Below are 19,920 nucleotides of genomic sequence, written 5' to 3' on the forward strand. Positions count from 1 at the left end.
TAATAATAATGTTGGGTTCTTATAGCGCTTTCCCACGCTGTGCTCAAAGTGCTTTACAATTATTACCCTGGCTCGGCACAACGGCACAACGGCCCTTCAGTCTTCCTCAACTCCCCGGGAGTTGCAGCCTTTTGCAGCCATTTAAGCGCATAGGATTAAAGCCTTCACATTGCAACCTCTACCCTACTAGGTCCCCAATTATACAGCTGGGTTGACTGAGGCACAATCATGGTTCAAATCCTGTCCAAGGACTTTAGCCATTCAGAAACAAACGTCAGCGACAGGTCTCGAACCTGCAACCTGCAGATTCCAAGCCGGTCACGCTAACCATTCACCCATCATGACTCCACATGTTTACCGTGTTTACCATGTTCACTTCCAATGGCTTGACGTCTCGCCCTAATGTTCATCAAGCCCCCCTACAAAGCCTACGTTTCGATGCGTCTATATATGTTTAACGGTTTTAATTACATTGTAGGACATAAATGGTTTTATGAGAGCAGCGTATACCTGGAATGCCTTATATCTGCAGCCATAAATAATATAACCTACAGTACCCAAAACATCATTATGTATTAAGAAAAATACGGATAATTAGCTAATTGCTTTTATAAATTGCTAATGAATAGCATTTGAAAGACTAATCATTGTTATGTGTTATCGCAGGTCGTTATTTCAACAAGTCCATTTGACAAATGTTTGTACAGATGATTGAGAATGTTTGTATCAAAACGTAGGCTGAACCTCGAAATTAAATTCATGATTGATATTGTGAATTGCCCGCATGGTCGAGGTTATTTCTTTGTATAATGAATAAACACATTAGATATAAATATCAACTTTTTCTATTAGCGTATTTTCTCTGTGTTTTTTTCTAGACTTCAAAACCAAGGAAATAACAGCGACAACTAGTGGTAGGTTTGATAAATTATTTCAATTTCATTTATTGTGTGAAGAAATATTTACATTCATAACATAAAGGAAAATAATCACAAGCTCATCTGAAACATTCTTTTTCCTTTTAAGTGGAAGTGACAACATATCGAGACTTGACAAAAACCACACAGTTTGTAACAACCTCGTCACAGAGTATAGTAACCAGCAGGGCACTCCCAACCTCTATGGAAACAACCCCGATTACGAGTAAAGAACCAAGTTTAACATCAAAGCCGACAATGTTGTCTACTGTATCGCCATCACCACGTACAGTTATTAGTTCAAGTCCAGTTGCAACACAGTCAACAACAGATCTATCGGCAGGTTAGTAGGCCATATACTAGTAGTTCATATATATATATATATATATATATATATATATATATATATATATATATATATATATATAGTAAATAGTTTCAAACTCGTAGAATAGAGTGCTCGATGCTTGGGTAAGCAGGGCGGGAATAATCAAAGTAGGTTGGTTTGAACTTGAGGTGCTTGGTTGTAACTCCGAGTTTCACGCTCAATGCGTTCATCAGATGTCTGATGAACGCATTGAGCGTGAAACTCGGAGTTACAACCAAGCACCTCAAGTTCAAACCAACCTACTTTGATTATATATATATATATATATATATATATATATATATATATATATATATATATATATATATATATATATATATATATATATATATATATATATATATATATATTAAACTCGGTGAGTACCAATCTGCTAAGACAGTGCTCTATAACGCAGTTATCATACCAAGGATATTTTGATGTGCTGATTCCAAAATCTCCAATACTATTGACAGGAGCTACTTGCACATAAATGTAAAAAACACTCGATGTTTAAGTCTTTTATCCGTTTATCGCCAGTAGGTGTATAGTTATTTTATACTGTTAGCTAATTCGGACCTTGTGAAAAATGTAACCAATCATATTGTCATTTTACCTTGTAGATTCACTAGTACACACTACTTAGGAAATACATCAATCAAGCTGGTAGAAAACAATACACAATTTCGTGAATTTACCGTGTCATTTACATGGGGTGGGATGCTATTAAAGATAGCTGTACACTGTTCTGATGTAGCTATCAATCTCGGCTATCAATACATGCATTAACATTAATGGTAACTGTCGTACTGTACCTTGTTTTATTTAGGCATCGATGAGTGTGCTATAGGACTTGACAAATGCAGTTTCAGTATTCGCCATGAACAGTGCATAGATACCACCGAAAGCTATAACTGTACATGTACTGATGGATACCATAAGAAGTCTGATGTCTGTGTGCCTACCCCAATTGAACGGTCCAAATACTGCCGAGACAATGGTGAGTAGGACGTCACAAATTATACCTTGAAGATTCTATAGATCCTCCCACCCTACCCCCGCTTTATAACACATTGGTGGGGGTACATTAGCGTTACGTTGCCTTTTCCACTACTAGTGTAGAACACCACTAGCGTACCGCATGCATGACTGCCGCTGGTACGTAGTGTATATCATCATCAGTGGTACATTTGTGTGCTTCAATATGGATGAGCTCATCGATGCACCCCAGCATAATTCCGCTGCTGTAATACACTTAGTAACTCACAGCAGACAGTACTGCTAAAATAATAATAATAATAACTAAGAATGAGTGCGAAGTTACACTGCAAAGCTAAGTATTCTGACAAATTGTATACAATTTGTAGTCAACACAGATAAATGTGCAATTTACGCAAAAAACATTCCAAAAATAACATTTTTTTTGCATAATTATATACAAAATAGATTACATTATATCATCTTATTATATTATATTATATTACATTATATTATATTATATTATATTATATTATATTATATTATATCATATCATAGCATATCATATCATATCATATCATATCATATCATATCATATCATATCATATCATATCATATCATATCATATCATATCATATCATATCATATCATATCATATCATATCATATCATATCATATCATATCATGCCATGCCATGCCATGCCATATCATATCATATCATATTATATTATATTATATTATATTATATTATATCATATATAAATTCACAGGTGCGTCAGTTCCGACATGTCCAGCAATAAAAAGTGACAAGCATCTATTAGTTTGGAATTATACTAAAGCCAATTGTCGTACCGATTGGGAATTGTGTGAAAGGTATCGAGTTGACACCATTGGTAAGTTGTTAAGTGGAGATGAAAAATGAAAGTTTAAATATATCAAATTATACCCACAACTGTCGACTAACTGCCATGCTGGTGACGAAAGATACAGAAGACAGAGAAGTAATTATGAAATGAAGTTGTATACGAGATACTAAAAATATGTTTGTTTGTTTATTTATTTATTTATTTTGCAGGATACATGAAGCGGGAGTGTGGCAGTGATGGTAAATGGATGCTAGCAGATACAAGCAATTGTGTGACAGAAAGTATACGGGAGATTTCCAAGGAGGTTGGTGAATATGATCTACATAAAGTCTAGTGTCGGTTGCATAAGTTCGTGCTGCTGAGGGATCCTACCCCAGCAGAGTCTGAGAAAATGCAATATCGCCTATTCTAAGGAGTACCATGGCCGAAGACGACAAATCGCTCTTCGGATTGAAACAGCGCTCTTCTAATTCGATCAACGCTCTTATAATCAGAGCGCTGGTCGAATTAAAAGAGGGCTGGTTGAATTAGAAGAGACATTTGTCATCTTCGGCCACGGTAAAGGAGCAACATGGCCGCTGTTGAGATCTGGGATAGTCTTGGTTACCCAGCCTCTTGCCACTGGGGGCTCTGCCTACAATAAGTGTGGGGTGGCCTCAAAGGCAGAGCCGCCCGGCGACGAGAGGCTGGGTATTCGAGACTAGATTTGGGACAGTCACAAATAGGACAAAATTGTGTCCGATTTTTCATTTTCTTCAACTCCGTATATATTTAACAGAAATCATGGTATAAACGTTTTAAAAACCATCTTTGTCAGGAGATAAATCAAAATACTCTTCAGCAAGAGTTGCCACCATGTGATTTTGCTACAGAGGTCATGTTATGGGTCAGTTCTCTGTGCAGCCATCTTGTAACAATGTATCACTGACGTTGTATTTTCCCAAGATTCTCATGTTAATTCTGACTTTACTGTTACATCCATACCACTAAGATATTTAACAAAAATTAGAAATCCACTCTTATACTATAGTCTCGTGAGTCTCAGTTACCCGATTCTCACCACTGGTGGCAATTCTATGAAGCCACCCAGACAAGAGTCAGGGAAAACGATATTCCAACTACCCCGCACTCGATATATCTTCTGGAGTAGTGCATGCTGGGACGAATTAGGTACCTTAGGGACAGGTTTCACTCTCAAGCGACAAATACATGTTGATTAATACAACAAACATGCCTAGTAAGCCATTTGACTTGGAAGAACTGTACTGTGTGATGTTTGGAGTGGGGCAGTTGGAATGTCGTTTCCCCAGACTCTCGTCTCATCTGGGTGGTCTAGGAGAAGAGCCCCAAGTGGTGACAGTCTGGGTAACCAAGGCTAGTACTAGAATTATGTATAGCTGTGAAGCCTAATATCCATATATCCTGTCTACTTATAAAACTCTTCTTCACCAACTATTACGTAGCATGAACATTGTAGGTGAGAATTTTATTCTATTTACATTGTTTTTATATCTGTAATTCATCTTCAGATCGAGAAGGTTACAGACGTAGAGACAGCACTTAAGGTTTTGTCAAGTTTACAACGTTTGACAAACCATGGTCCCGTACATGTAGATGGCGACCTGACAGCGGCGGCTGACATAATCAGAGGCTTGTTGAACAAGAAACCGCTAGAGTTAACAGGAAAACCAGAAGGCAAGATGAATGTTATAAAGGTATGGACATATATTAGTTGATGTAATTTCAAGGAAAATAATACATCTATCACAATACTTGGTAGATATATAACGACGAATAACGTCCTTTTTCTTTTGGATTAAATCTATAATGGTCTGCAACTAATACTGCATCGAGCACTGTTCTCTCCAGGAAGACACTTATATGAATATATATATATATATATATATATATATATATATATATATATATATATATATATATATATATATTTATATATATATATATATATATATATATGAGTATATATACACATACATACATACATATACATATATATGTATGTGTTATATATATATATATATATATATATATATATATATATATATATATATATATATATATATATATATATATATATATAATATTTGTTTTTCAGGGTATTTTCCAAGCCAGTGGTGGTTTTCTTGGTAGTAATCAAGGCGATGCATGGAAGAATATTTGTAAGGTAAGATGTATCTCTTTTTGAACTTTTTTCAATGTACTTTTTGCATGCTTTGTTCTCACTCTTCCCTTTCATTGATTTTGATTAATCGTCAATCATCAATTATCTGATCTTTAGCTCTTCTAGATCTATAACCCACCTAACCATCCCATTGTCTAATTGGTACGTGACAGCGTGCCATTGTGAATTCCTACATACACCCTCATGGGGATATCAACATTGTAAATTGGTTGTCTCAAGACTTGATATAAGGTGACCATATGCCATCTTATATGTGTCAATGGGTAAATTATTGTACTAATACTGTACAGTAATATGAACGGTGGTAGTGATGGTGGTTCTGATGGTGAACTCTGAGAGAGCAGCAGATTTAATGATGTAGTCTTATGTGACATAGTGGATGCATTTGATAGTTACAAAACAGAAAGAGATCACCATGAATCAGATGACGGAACCTCATTATTATGCAAGTTGTCGTGAAAGTTAACTTTTTTTATCCCGGGCTCTTGAAGAGATATTGAATATGAACAACAATTTATTGAACACAACAATTTCTTAAAAGAAAACAGAACTCTATAATGACCATGTATTCATTATCATTAAGGGTGGTCACTAGTTTTCATATACAGGAGAGGGGTGTCATTAATTTTTGTCCAAAGTCTTGGGGAGGATTAGTATTTTGCATGCACTGAACTTCAGAAAAACACATCCAATCCCTTATTGTTACTTCAATTAACAACTCGTACTTGACATCAAATGTTCACAGTGTGTTCAATTACTGCGATTGCATTTTAAATCGTAACTAGAATCACCCTATTATTATCTCCCATTGTTTTAGAACAACGGTCCGACTAAGGGAGTTTGGTCTCACCTTGTTAATATCCGTCGATTTTCTATTGATTTGTACGATTTTGCCATCAATCAAGACAAGAATCTAGACCCGATTAAAACAGAGAACATGGGTAAGTTGATTACATGTTAGGTGTTATTTGTGAATGGAATGCAATGAATTAATGACTTTATAGTTATCTGTGATATGTACAAACGCATTTGTGTATTCAGATGACCACCTATAGATCTAGATGCCCACGTTTGAAGGTCCGCTCGAGAATATATCACATTTATCTATACTTGTTCAGTTTCCATATCATACCAATCTAATTACATTTTTTAAACAGATAATGGGAATGAAGTCAGTCAGGTCTTTAAAGTACCACAATGGAGTTGTTGACATTTGTTTTAGAACACCAGAAGTGTAAATCTCATTAGTTATTGCAACTGTACTACGTCAGCCATTGGACTGTCTTATTGTACCTTCCACATTTAATTTGTATATCTTTTCCTCCAGATTTTGAACTCTCTATAATAAATTCTAACGAATCCGCTGTTACTGACAAATCGAGATCTGTTCGTAGTGTCGGCAATACGATGTGCAATGGACAGAGTAAAACAAGCTGTGTGTCCGTACAACCTCCATGGAATGACACAGGTCAGTCTGAGAAACGTTGCAACCCATTCTAAGTTAAACCTTTCAAACAAGGATTGCTGACAAACAACATAAACATTATATATAAGTTAAGCAGTACTAATAGTGACGTAACCTCTCTGCTATCGTGTCATCCTTTGAATACAATTTGTTGGTTTATTATTTAACTATCATCACACGCAAACACAATTTATTGATTTATCTGCGATCTATTATCTCATAAGGTATGTGTATTCATATATTGTGGTTTTCGTAAACTGAAATGAGTTGTGGAAAATTAAGATAGGCGAGTATTAAGTATAATTTGTACACTATGTAGGCAATCTAATTAAAATCTGATGAATTGAACACGACTCGCTTTTTTATTTGCGTCTATTACCTTCGTTTATCGTTGTTTCATTTTGATTTTGATGTACCGGGTTTGACAGCCGTATGTACTCCCGGAAAAAATGAAAAACAATTGACAATCAATGAATAAAATACAGGTAATTAATGAAATAGATTTATGTTTACTACATAGGATCATAATCAAATTAACTAGGTAGGTAGCTTGATATGTAGAATAATACATACTTAAAGGGTTCATTTTCAAGCCAACATATACAGTCCGCATTTCAAAAAGATACAGTACTAGTGACAGATTTGGTTCGTGAATATTCATAATACCGTAGCCAAACATTAGGAGATAAACAACCATGTAATACTCCCTTAAAACATAGATTTATTGGCAATCTATGAGATCTGTAAGCGTGTCACATGATCAAAGCACAAACTATAATGAGTGTCATGATAAGCCGACCCCTCTTTGTATGAAGGTTAGGCCTAGGATATTTACATTATTTTGTCATAATCATAAAAGCTCAGCATTTGGGTGTTTGAGACACGCACGATCCTTGTTTGAGACACACACAGCATTTGGGTGTTTGAAACAGAATCGTGATCATAAGAGCTTAGCATTTCAGGATTTTATGCAAAAAAATACTGTAAAACAGGACATATAACAAGATCGATGCGTCAGTCTGAGGCAACATTTCAAAGCATTCCACCTTGTACACTGTTACAACTTCGTGTGTTGTGTTCGAGACCACACAAACCGATCGTCAGTCATTCACTCTGGGTTTTTTAGCAACATATAAGTGAGAACATAGAAGTTTGCATCATGTTTTAAATCAATCAATGCATGTTTTTGATTTTCTAAAAGTCAATTGACATAATGCTACGGTTCATTTATCATGAATTTATACAATCCATGCTTTCAGATAAAGCTGTTGGTATTGCAATAACTAATTACAAGACATTGGGAGATATCCTGCCCCAAACGGCCGACAATCAGAGGTAAGAAACTTAATACTAGACCATATAAAAATACAGTGTTTCCGATAACCGGACCGACCCTAGTTGAAGCAGCCGACCCTAAAAAGTTTGCAAAGGGGTAAAATTTGCTTTTCTTGCCAAGCTATCTTTGATCACTATTTTTGAAATCACATTCCAGAGAGAACCTATGTCATTTCAGCCTATAACAAAACAGTCTACATATTGTGTTCGTCTACTTCTTAATCACACACAATTGCCTTTATTTTAATTACTACACCTCATCACCTGTTACGGAAGTATTGTGACCAACGAGTATCTTTAGGTCGCGTAAATGGAAAAAAAGCAAACTATAATAAAATCCCAACCTAGTACCTACCTACCGTTTTTTCTAAAGTCATTTTATCGGAAACAAACATTTTATATTATTTTTTCCTTATACAGAGCAATATGTAGGCATAGTTATTACTAATTAGTCCTAATATCCAATCTACAATCCTTACTGAGCATGCTCAGAATGAAAGGCCGGTGTCGCTATAGTTACGATACGACCTCATCTCCTGATTGAAAGGTTCTCCTGCTTAGTTCGGGCGGTCATCACTAGATCTTATCTTTTACAAGTGTAGTTGATTCACTTTTATCTGAGAAGTGATAGTTCAGGGGAAGGCACAATTCAAGATTTGCAGATTCCATTTTGAGCTTCCTACGTCTTAATTATGTCTGCAGACAACAATGTAAAACCATGTTATGTACGGACTAAAGCAAGTGCCAATAGTTCAGAAAACCCTAAACGGAACTATAAATTGTGCAAATAGTATCTAATAAAGTGATCTATTCTACTAAGGAAATCACAATGAGCTTGTGTCACTTTTAATAAACCTTTGCCTCTGAATAATTATGTACTGTATACCTTCATTCCCTACATCCAACAGGAGTACCATACCGTCCTTTGACTATACAACAAAGGAAAGTCTTCTGCGAGTACATCCTGAAGTAATAGAAGTGTCTGTACTTCCAGACAGAGTTGCATCAATTGGTTATCCCGTTACAATTACTTTTTATCATGGACAGGTAAACTCATTTAAATATGCGATTAATATGCAAGAACTACGTTTCACTCACAGAATTGTATTCATCCCAGATTTGCGATCTCTTCTTCTTAATTGTTATGTTGTTTATATTATTTATTATGTGTACATGGTTTCGAACAAACTATGGACTCATTTACAGTATTATATCAATTATGAGTTGTACATTAAAGTACATAATTTCTTTTCTTATACAGAAAGATGTTATTAACCAGTCTTGTGTGCATCTTACCTATGACAACGGAAACGGGTGAGTAGTTATTTCTTGACCACGAAGAAGTATCGATTGATGATATCATTTGATATGTGTTATTCTAATAACCTTCCTTTTTTCCCCTGCTATACACGCACCAGATTGTGCTACCCACTAGTACCATTGGCATAGATCTGATTACGTGAAAGGTCATCTAATAATGTCATACATGTATATATCCAATACCAACATTGCCTCACAGAAGTGCATTTTAAGGTTGAATATGAGACATATCACTCTGTCTAGCAGAATCACCATGTTTTAGACAGCAGGACACTGTTATTTCCATATAAGTTTGTAGAAGGCTTTTCTGAAATTCACCTCAATCACGGAGGATCGAATCTTGAACTGATATGGTTACAGCAAATTACGTGTAAAACGCATCTTAAATAAATCCCAATCTTTAGGGAAAGTCACTTAAGTTTGTAAACAAGACTTACAGAGTTCCAATACATTGTCACACTCCACAGTTTCAATGATGCTTCGTGTGAACAATCCGATTAGGTCATGGTCATTTCTGGTTGCTGACAGATTAAAAATATCAAAATAGCATATCTTAGTTATTCGTTGAGAAATGGTATTATGCACTTTTTTTTATGTATTTCAGGATATGGGGAACATTTGGTTGTTGGATGGTGGAATCACAGAAAGGAGGATACACTGTGTGTCGTTGTAATAATCACACAAACTTTGGTCTAATTATGGAATTGAAATCAGCTGTAAAAACTGCGGTGAGAAACATACCATATTTCATAGCGTTTCACCGAGTCAACATGTAATACAGTTAAAACAGTCTGTCCTTTCACTATCACACAGTTGTTATGATTGATAAAAAGATACACTGTGTCTTTAGCTTGGGGTAAGATTTATATCATAGTTTGCAGTAACCTATTGGTCAATATCGTCATCTACCCATACAATATACCCATATCAAACTGAGATATGTATTTGTTATTTTACCATGTAGAAGCAAAGTTGGACACATTTGAACAGTAAATACGGGAACTATAACCTAGTCGTTCTTTCGCAACGAAATTGTATATATCTATGTCAATGTGTTGCATGTTCGAAATATAAATCAAAACGTTCAAAGTCTCCACCAACATTTTACTTCATTTAGCAAAATGTTCTCGTGTCATAAGAGCGTTGTTACTACATGACTTCGACTCATATTAACAAGGCACCTTATGTCACTCTTATTTCCTCGGCTAGACCAGGACAAATACTGTGGAGTAATATCTAAATATTGCTTCTTTTGATTCATCCTTTAGTCTGCAGTAATGCTGCAGTTGTCTACTGATATGTCAGTTCTCGGTATGCTGGGAGTTGCTATCATTTTGTTTTTATTGTCAATCATAATCTTAATGTTGACAAGGTATGTACAGCACACTCTGACGCAATCAAAAACATGAAAGGTTTAGCAGTTTAGATTCATGTAATTTTGAAATTACAGGAGTTCTCTAAACAAGCAGTCATGCCATTTCAAATTTAATCTAGCATGCTAAACATTTGATTGTTGTTATTAACTAATGATTGACACATCCTATCGTCCGTCCTTGACTCGATGGTATGTAGGTGTGGCACCCCCGACGTCAAACTAATAACCGATGCCATCATAGGCACTCTCAGTATTAAAATATCACTATACTGCATATTATTAAACTGTAACCTCCGAATGTATACAATGACCACTTTCTAGCTAATTTGTAATTATGGGATGTTTTGGCACAAAAGCTGGTTTCATAGACGCTCGCTGATGTCAAACAGAAAAAAGAACGCTTGTATGTGTCATCATGTACTTGCATCGTCACGCATATATACTACCAATTAACATTAATTTAGCGAACAACAGCATCAGATTACACCCATGCAAGAACCTCAAAATGCTCTTTGTTGACACTTTCCCGTCTCACTGTAATGTTGCTTTTAAAGGTTCCCTCACTAGACAAAGGTCGTAAATAATTCTTAATAGTTTGATTTGTCATTTTGTGACGTAGAATCACTTCAGATTCCAAAATTGACTGAATTCTTACATGTTTGAATTAAAATATAAAACAGGAAACGGCTACCATAATGTGATTGGAAACTATCACATATATGCCCTTGTAAGCTTTCACGATTTCAAAATACCATGTACAACCTCTTTTCATTTCTTGATAATATAACAATTAGTCTTTTTTTCTACAGAATACCAGGGGATCATCAGTTTGTATTGATCAATACAGTCATAGCAATCTTCATACAAACTGTGTGTATATTGATTGCTTTACAAATCAAGGAGGAAATGGTAAGATTTGATCACTATAGGGCAGAACTTTACTCCACCAGAAACATAATATAATAACAATGTTTTACGAAAATAGATTGCCAACCTAACTGTAACTTAGTATATTTCATCTCTGTTCACACTGGTCCAGCTTTACCGTACTTGAAGGACACACATTTAAAATATATGCACGCTGGATATTCGAGAATAGTTATCTAATGTTAATAACCACTGGGAAGTCATGAATATTCAGTGTACATTGAAAAAATATACACATATGCTAAGTCTTCTTAGGCAACCCTAGTCCATCTGCTAAATGTATAAAAAAAAGTACAATACTGTGGTACTATGTGGCAACGCATAACAACTGATGTACATCATAATATGATATTATCAAACTAACACCAATAAACAAAATTTCAATTATAATGGGTACTGTTATGTTTGTATTTTATCATTAGTGGTATTGTTTACTGGTGACGGTCTCGGTCAACATCATATTGCTAAATAGCTGTTCCTGGTTGATGATGATGGCGTTGCACTTATTTCTGAGAGTGAAACTATTTATCTACAAAAGTGTAAAGGCCAGGTAAGTAAGGGCGGATGGACGGACAGGCAGATATTAAGCAGGAAGACAGACAAACAGACGGACAGACAGACAGACAGACAGACAGACAGACAGACAGACAGACAGACAGACAGACAGACAGACAGACAGACAGATGGGTGGATTGGTGGGTGAATGGTGGCTGAATAAAAAGTGAATTTTAATAAAAGTTATGGCTAGCTGGGTCAATAGTTTTCGATGAAATGTTGATACCTTTAACAATGTTAACATATCTAATAGTCCTATACTTAATGATCGGACTTTCTTTATTTGTATATTTTATTATTTTAGAATACTCTACGTCATCATTGGTTGGGTCATGCCGGTAGTGTATGGTCTGTTTTGTGTGGCTGGACTTCACGACTACTATCGTTCTGCTAAACTGTAAGTAAATGATTTGTTTTCATTGACTGAAATTCCACTGTTGCAGTTGACCTCTAGGTGGCGCTGTTATCAGCCGATAAAGTTGTGTTGTTCGAGACTCTTTCAAGTTAAAAGGGGTGGTATCTTTGAAATGTATTATGTCAATTATTAATGATCCCTACACATGTGACCAATTTACTTTCAATAGTTTCCTTCAATATGTGATCGATAGTCTTATGAATATTGAAATGTCCATCCATGCATCATAATTAAAAAGTAAACGGTTTCCCATACCATGTAATTAAAACTAAAATAATGTACCGTTATCTGTCTGGCGTGCTGCGTCAGTATATCACACCTATGCTCTAGTATATATATTTAGTACATGTATTGTGCCGCCAACGGCCAGGACAGGATACAACATTGCTTCAACTTTTAGAATCCCTAACTCTGGATTGTTTAAGATAGAAATCCAATGTTTAGGCTTTGGAATCCGTCACATGAAAATGATAATCATTACATACATTTCAATATATTTTCGGCATTATGTATTTGTCTAGATGCTGGGTTATAACCGGAAGCCAGTCTCTCATCATTATTCTACCAACCATGATAGTTTTCACTGTAAGTAGATATACTATCTATCTATCTATCTATCTATCTATCTATCTATCTATCTATCTATCTATCTATCTATCTATCTATCTATCTATTTATCTATCTATCTATCTATATATATATATTATTATATATATAGTATTATACTACAACAAATTCATATACGTCATGATAAAGTTACATAACATACAAACTTAAGTTCTTTTAATTTGACTTGTCACAAAAATTACGAAAATTAGATAAAATTGCATTAGAAACTTGTTTTCATTTTGCTATTTTTTTACTTGTTTTTGTAGTTGATGATTTTGTTATGTATTTATTTTCTGTTGCGCCAAACAGTAAATTAATGGAATTATATCCGTTGCTAGGTAACACTGGGACTTTTAATTGCCACCTACTGGATATTGTCGGGCTACACCAGACGAGTCCAAATGGAGGAATTCATAAGAACATGGTAGGTGTCAATTTAACAGATCACCCATGTAGATAGTTGTCATGGTTACGTTTAGTGTGCTGTGATTTTAAAGTTAATCTTAGTAGCACTTAAGCCTTGACATCCATTTGCGAGTCACTATGTAGTATAATAAATACATTGTTGACTACCTCTGTAAAATCATTAATTGTTGGTTGGTTGGCTGACTGGCTGACTAGCTGCCTGGTTAGCCAGCTGGCTAGCTGCCCGGTTGGCTAGCTGGCTGGCTGCCCGGTTGGCTAGCTGGCTAGCTGCCTGGTTGGCTAGCTGGCTAGCTGCCTGGTTGGCTAGCTGGCTAGCGGCCCGGTTGGCTAGCTGGCTGGCTGCCCGGTTGGCTAGCTGGCTAGCTGGCTGGCTGGCTGGCTAGCTGCCTTGTTGACTGGGTTAAGTAGCAGTTTATTGACTTGTTGGGTTACTGGTTGGTGTTTGGTTGGCAGTTTAGTTTGAAGCTTTGTTGAATTTATTTAGCAATTTGTTTGTTCGCATTGTACAATATCCTACCATTTTGGTTCAGCAATCTTTCCAAATATTCAGAAACGTTCTGGAATCATGTTTATCTATCAGTGGTTCACTTTATTATTTGACACGTTGTTACAGTCTCTCCATATATTTGTCTATCCGTTGTAGGTTTGATATCCGGGTTGTTTTCACCACATTTGCCATGTATACAATATCGTGGATGCTTGGTATGTGGTCTGCTTCTGAGTCCAGCTCAGTGGCTAACTATATATTAGCCATTCTGTTGATGATTCTGGTAAGTAATCAGCTTAATAGTAAACAAAGTAACGATAAAATTTGCTGGCAGCAGCACATACAACTAGTAACACTGAAGTAAAGCACTTTCTCTACATGCTAGACTCGTTTATAGCATTCATATCAAGTGTAAAAGTATACTGTTTCAACTGGTTTATTTACAAGCCTAGCATGTGGTCTTTCTAATGTGGTCAATTAGCAAATGAAACAGTATACTTTTACACTTGATGTGGATGCTATAAACAGTTGTGGTACATACAGGAAATGCTTTACTTTGGTGTTATGGGTTGTAATCTATGATACGTATAATATATGTTATCCAAGACACCCCACCACACACACATATACACACACACATATATATATACATGTATATATATATGTGTGTGTGTGTGTGTGTGTGTGTGTGTGTGTGTATGTGCGTGTAAATCCATAATGAAATAACACTCGTCTTCTTTCATTTATATATATATATATATATATATATATATATATATATATATATATATATATATATATATATATATATATATATATATATATATATATATATATATATATATATATATAACTCGGTGAGTATCAATCTGCTATAAGACAGTGCTCTATACCGCAGTGGCAGAGCGTAATAGTTTTGGTAGTACTGGAACTCTTTCTTGGGTGTAACTCGGAGTTTCACGCATATTGCGATCATCAGAGTGTCTGATGATCGCAATATGCGTGAAACTCCGAGTTACACCCAAGAAAGAGTTCCAGTACTACCAAAACTATATATATATATATATATATATATATATATATATATATATATATATATATATATATATATATATATATATATATATATATATATATATATATATATATATATATATATATATATATATATATAACTCGGTGAGTATCAATCTGCTAAGACAGTGCTCTATACCACAGTGGCAGAGCGTAATAGTTTTGGTAGTACTGGAACTCTTTCTTGGTTGTAACTCGGAGTTTCACGCACAGTCTGATGATCGCACTATGCGTGAAACTCCGAGTTACAACCAAGAAAGAGTTCCAGTACTACCAAAACTATATATATATATATATATATATATATATATATATATATATATATATATATATATATATATATATATATATATATATATAACACACACACACACAAACAAACAATGAAACATCATTTATGCATGTATGTAAAATAAAAAGGTGAACTGAATGGTAACCTTATATCTCCTCAAGAGCGTTTCTATAATCATATTGTTTATTAAATTATTTAATCAATTATATCTGTTTAACTTGATGTTCGTTAATTCTACAATATATCCATCATCTTTATGGTGATCACGTTTATTTCTTTAATATATGTATATTTCTCTATTTGTCAAGGCCTTATTTATGCTGATCACCTGTGTCCACAATAAAGAGGTAAATGGATATAATACTTTATTTGAATAAATGACTTGGTGAAGTTGAGTCTTACAGGAGTTTCAATGTAGATCCTTGTCCAATAATTAGCATAATTAATGCAGGCTTCATAGTGTATTAATAACTTGGAATGATTCTTATGAGCAATTGGCTATAGCTAACATTAGTGGCCATGAACAAGGAGTGAGATATCAACCAATGGATAAAAATCAAAGTTCATAGTAATAAACCAACAAATTGCGTCTTTTACTATTCTAAGGATTAGAGACAGTGAGATGCGCTTTAGTGCATGGTTATATGAGTTACATTGAATATCAGTGTATTGGATTAATATTATTTGGGTCATAAGCCAATAGGCAGAAGTATAGGTTGTCTATAACTATACACTTATACCTATATATTATCATCATTGTACAGGTCAGTTCCTCTCTACGCATCGTACTACACTCCATGTGTGGCTGTCAGTGTACTAAGGTGTCATCTAACTTCAAAGAAGTCAGTAAAAAGAGAAAGGGCATCTTAAAACATGCTAAGGATGAAATGAAGAGACAGCGAATATTGCAAAAGAACGGTCAGAAAAGCAGAAATGGTAAATGTCTGACACCATCACAGAAAGAGATAGGAAGACATCTTGTGCAAGGTAATTCCTTACAATGGAAGGCATACATGGAGCCACATGGCACGGTTTGGGTAAGTACTCTGTTTTAGGTATGTGCACAATAAACTAAACAGATTGTGATATATTTCACTATTTCATCAACAGAGTGAAATGTTTATTAAGTGGTTATTCGGCATTGTATAATTGAATGTTATGCAGTTTTAAAGATATGACTGATAAAAGTTACAATTGTTTATTTACCACATACATAGATATCCGTAATTATCAATAGATCAGGCTTTCCGTTTATTATCTACCTATCTCTATTATTACATGCTCGACCGTCGTAAAGGCCAGAGATTCATTCCCTGGTTCTTATATAGTGTGATCTTATCAATGGATTCATAAGGATCACATACGGGTATTCTTTTGTTCTGGACCAACTCTTTCTATACCATACTTTCTATGCCAGACAACTGTTTTTCACATCCGACTTTATTCCCAATATTAACTGAGCCTTTAAGGGGCATATCTGTAAATACTAAACCAGTATTCATAAAGTGAGCCACGTGGTTTTTTATACAAGCCATTGCAGTAAGATCTCTTCAATTGGAATAATACCACTGTTAATGTGCTCAATAGAGTGTAAATCCAGGGACCAACCACGTGTAATGGAAAACGAATTATTTGCGTCTAATATACCATAAAAGGTTACATTGTTGATTTTTGTTGATGCAAAACACATATTTGTTTATTCACAGGTGGTCAAACACAAGGCAATGGAAGGTGGCCTATCTGATGAATCACGTGAAAGCATTGTGTAAATATCTACTGACAGACAGCTTGATAGAAAACAAAGACCAGTGACAGCTGTGTAGATAACAAGCAACGGACTGATCAAATAAAATCATAACAGTAGCAATATCACTTATCGGTACCAAAGATTGGCCAGCTGTGTAACTATTCTCTTTAAGAATAGTCAGGATTACATATATGCAGTAGAAAAACACATGTGTTACATGTCATCACAAACATGACCCTCAACATAGAATATGTGTGATAAAAGTACTCCAGATGGTCAGCGGTAGAATACTTATATAATGGTGTATATAATTTTGTACAATCAATCCCTACTATAGCTTCTATTTTTGACATCACTATGTCCATGACAACTGGATGATCATGTTGACCCTGCCATCAAAATGATACGGTTACCAAGGAGTGGTCGATTTTAAAGCATTTCATTGTACTATGGAGTAAGGTTATTGAAATTTACTATACTGCCTACGCTAACCTGAGTAGCATGTGGCATGTGATTTGCCATTGGTGAATCTCAGCACGATTTAGAACATGTGATATCCAGTCTCAACAATTTTCTTTATCTGTTACGAGAATCTCATGCCAATGGTGCCAACCAGAAATTGCATTTCTGAGTTCAAAGCATGTTACTTTAACTGTTTTTCTGATGTGTTTTGACACATGTAGTTTAGTCATTGTTTCCAGTATAAAATACTCTTAGTAAAGTACTCAGACGTGGTTAACGTTTAGAATGTGTTAACATTTGAAATGAATGCAACCAAACCAATGAAAACTAGAGTATGTCGACCACAGCACGACTCACTACAGACTTACATTACACATTAATGGGTATAAGTTCTCCATCGTAATAAGTTCGTAATACTAATAGTTTAAATAACCATCATATATCGTTTATTGTCTGTGAATTGACACCTAGCATATTGCTCAAGGATTAAATAACAATCGACACTACACTATACCACATTACACTACACTACATTACACTACACTACACTACACCACACCACACCCTACACTACACCACACTACACCACCCTCGACTAGACTACACTCCACGCCACTCCACTGCACTACACTACACTACTCTACACTACACTACACAACACTGCACTACACTACACTACGCTACACTCCACTCCACTCCACTACACTGCACTACACGACACTACACTACACTACACTACACTACACAGCACTAGTTGATATTTTAGACGTTGTAGTGTAATATTGTGATAGAAACGAGTACCTTGAAGTTTGCCATTAACTATATGACTTGTACAAGACATACTCTGACACCCATCAGTACATGTGGCGACATTTTACAGATTTAAAGAGATTTTACAGAGTGTTATTTATTGTGGTATATCAATAGTCACAAATTGTACAATTATAGATTAGATATTAATTGGTGGTTACATTATCACTGTTTGCTATATTTGTATTAATGTAGACAAGCCAAAAATAAGTTAATTGTTGGAGTTTTAGAGTGATTTTAGAATTTAAAATTATATAAGTATACGTTTTTTACTCATAATATTGTTGCAATAGTTGTGGTAAAATCAATAAATTGATTAGTTAGAATTTTATGCATTCAGAAAGTGCAATTATTATGATAATATGAATGTAGAAATATTGGTATTTCTGTCAATCTAAAGTATACAGAATACGTTTTTCACTCATAATATTGTTGCAATAGTTGTGGTAAAATCAATAAATTGATTAGTTAGAATTGTATGCATTCAGAAAGTGCAATTATTATAATAATATGAATGTAGAAATATTGGTATTTCTGTCAATCTAAAGTATACAGAATACGTTTTTCACTCATAATATTGTTGCAATAGTTGTGGTAAAATCAATAAATTGATTAGTTAGAATTTTATGCATTCAGAAAGTGCAATTATTATAATAATATGAATGTAGAAATATTGGTATTTCTGTCAATCTAAAGTATACAGAATACGTTTTTCACTCATAATATTGTTGCAATAGTTGTGGTAAAATCAATAAATTGATTAGTTAGAATTTTATGCATTCAGAAAGTGCAATTATCATAATAATATGAATGTAGAAATATTGGTATACAGAATGCAATGAATGATGTTTTGATATATGTGAACTATCATGTGCTAATATATATTTTAAATAAACTTTACATCCGAAGATTTTCAAGAAGTGTCCTTACCTGTAACTACCAACATAACAGTAATTTGTATACGTTGTGCAGTAGTCAATCATCTTTTGTTGTGAGTGTATGTGAAACCAAAAAAAAACTGTCCGGCTATTAAATGTAGTTGTAAGTACATTCTATTGAGCAATATAATAAACTTTATGTCTACATTCAATAGCTTTTAGTGTGTAATTGTCTAAGGTCATCTTATGACATAGTGTAGCTTCCTGACAGAGACAGTATTCCATACTACAATGTACTTCATCACTATCCCAGTCTAGTCAAGGCCCTGACGAAAGGAGTTCATTATGGCTCAACCTCATAGTGAGCGAAGTGCGAATGGCACATGTCAGTAGTAATCCATCACAAATTGAC

General features: G+C 34.7%; 1 protein-coding gene across 1 annotated transcript in view; it reads left to right on the forward strand.

Moving 5' to 3' along the window:
- LOC144440105 (uncharacterized) overlaps positions 1-19,686 on the forward strand; it is a 23,580-nt gene extending 3,894 nt beyond the window's left edge. The window contains exons 3-25 of the mRNA XM_078129367.1: positions 879-914; positions 1,027-1,260; positions 2,114-2,284; positions 3,033-3,155; positions 3,338-3,432; positions 4,658-4,843; positions 5,245-5,313; positions 6,149-6,272; positions 6,659-6,799; positions 8,056-8,131; positions 9,040-9,178; positions 9,393-9,445; positions 10,056-10,179; positions 10,720-10,823; positions 11,636-11,735; positions 12,176-12,303; positions 12,613-12,705; positions 13,245-13,308; positions 13,671-13,756; positions 14,402-14,528; positions 15,920-15,958; positions 16,376-16,648; positions 17,318-19,686. Of these exons, the coding sequence (XP_077985493.1) occupies positions 879-914; positions 1,027-1,260; positions 2,114-2,284; positions 3,033-3,155; positions 3,338-3,432; positions 4,658-4,843; positions 5,245-5,313; positions 6,149-6,272; positions 6,659-6,799; positions 8,056-8,131; positions 9,040-9,178; positions 9,393-9,445; positions 10,056-10,179; positions 10,720-10,823; positions 11,636-11,735; positions 12,176-12,303; positions 12,613-12,705; positions 13,245-13,308; positions 13,671-13,756; positions 14,402-14,528; positions 15,920-15,958; positions 16,376-16,648; positions 17,318-17,380 (2,648 nt within the window). The 3' untranslated portion in view covers positions 17,381-19,686. The remainder of the gene's footprint in view (positions 1-878; positions 915-1,026; positions 1,261-2,113; positions 2,285-3,032; positions 3,156-3,337; positions 3,433-4,657; positions 4,844-5,244; positions 5,314-6,148; positions 6,273-6,658; positions 6,800-8,055; positions 8,132-9,039; positions 9,179-9,392; positions 9,446-10,055; positions 10,180-10,719; positions 10,824-11,635; positions 11,736-12,175; positions 12,304-12,612; positions 12,706-13,244; positions 13,309-13,670; positions 13,757-14,401; positions 14,529-15,919; positions 15,959-16,375; positions 16,649-17,317) is intronic.
- The last annotated feature ends 234 nt before the right edge of the window (positions 19,687-19,920 follow it).

Source organism: Glandiceps talaboti, chromosome 9, assembly GCF_964340395.1.
Source record: "Glandiceps talaboti chromosome 9, keGlaTala1.1, whole genome shotgun sequence".
Lineage (NCBI taxonomy): Eukaryota > Metazoa > Hemichordata > Enteropneusta > Spengelidae > Glandiceps > Glandiceps talaboti.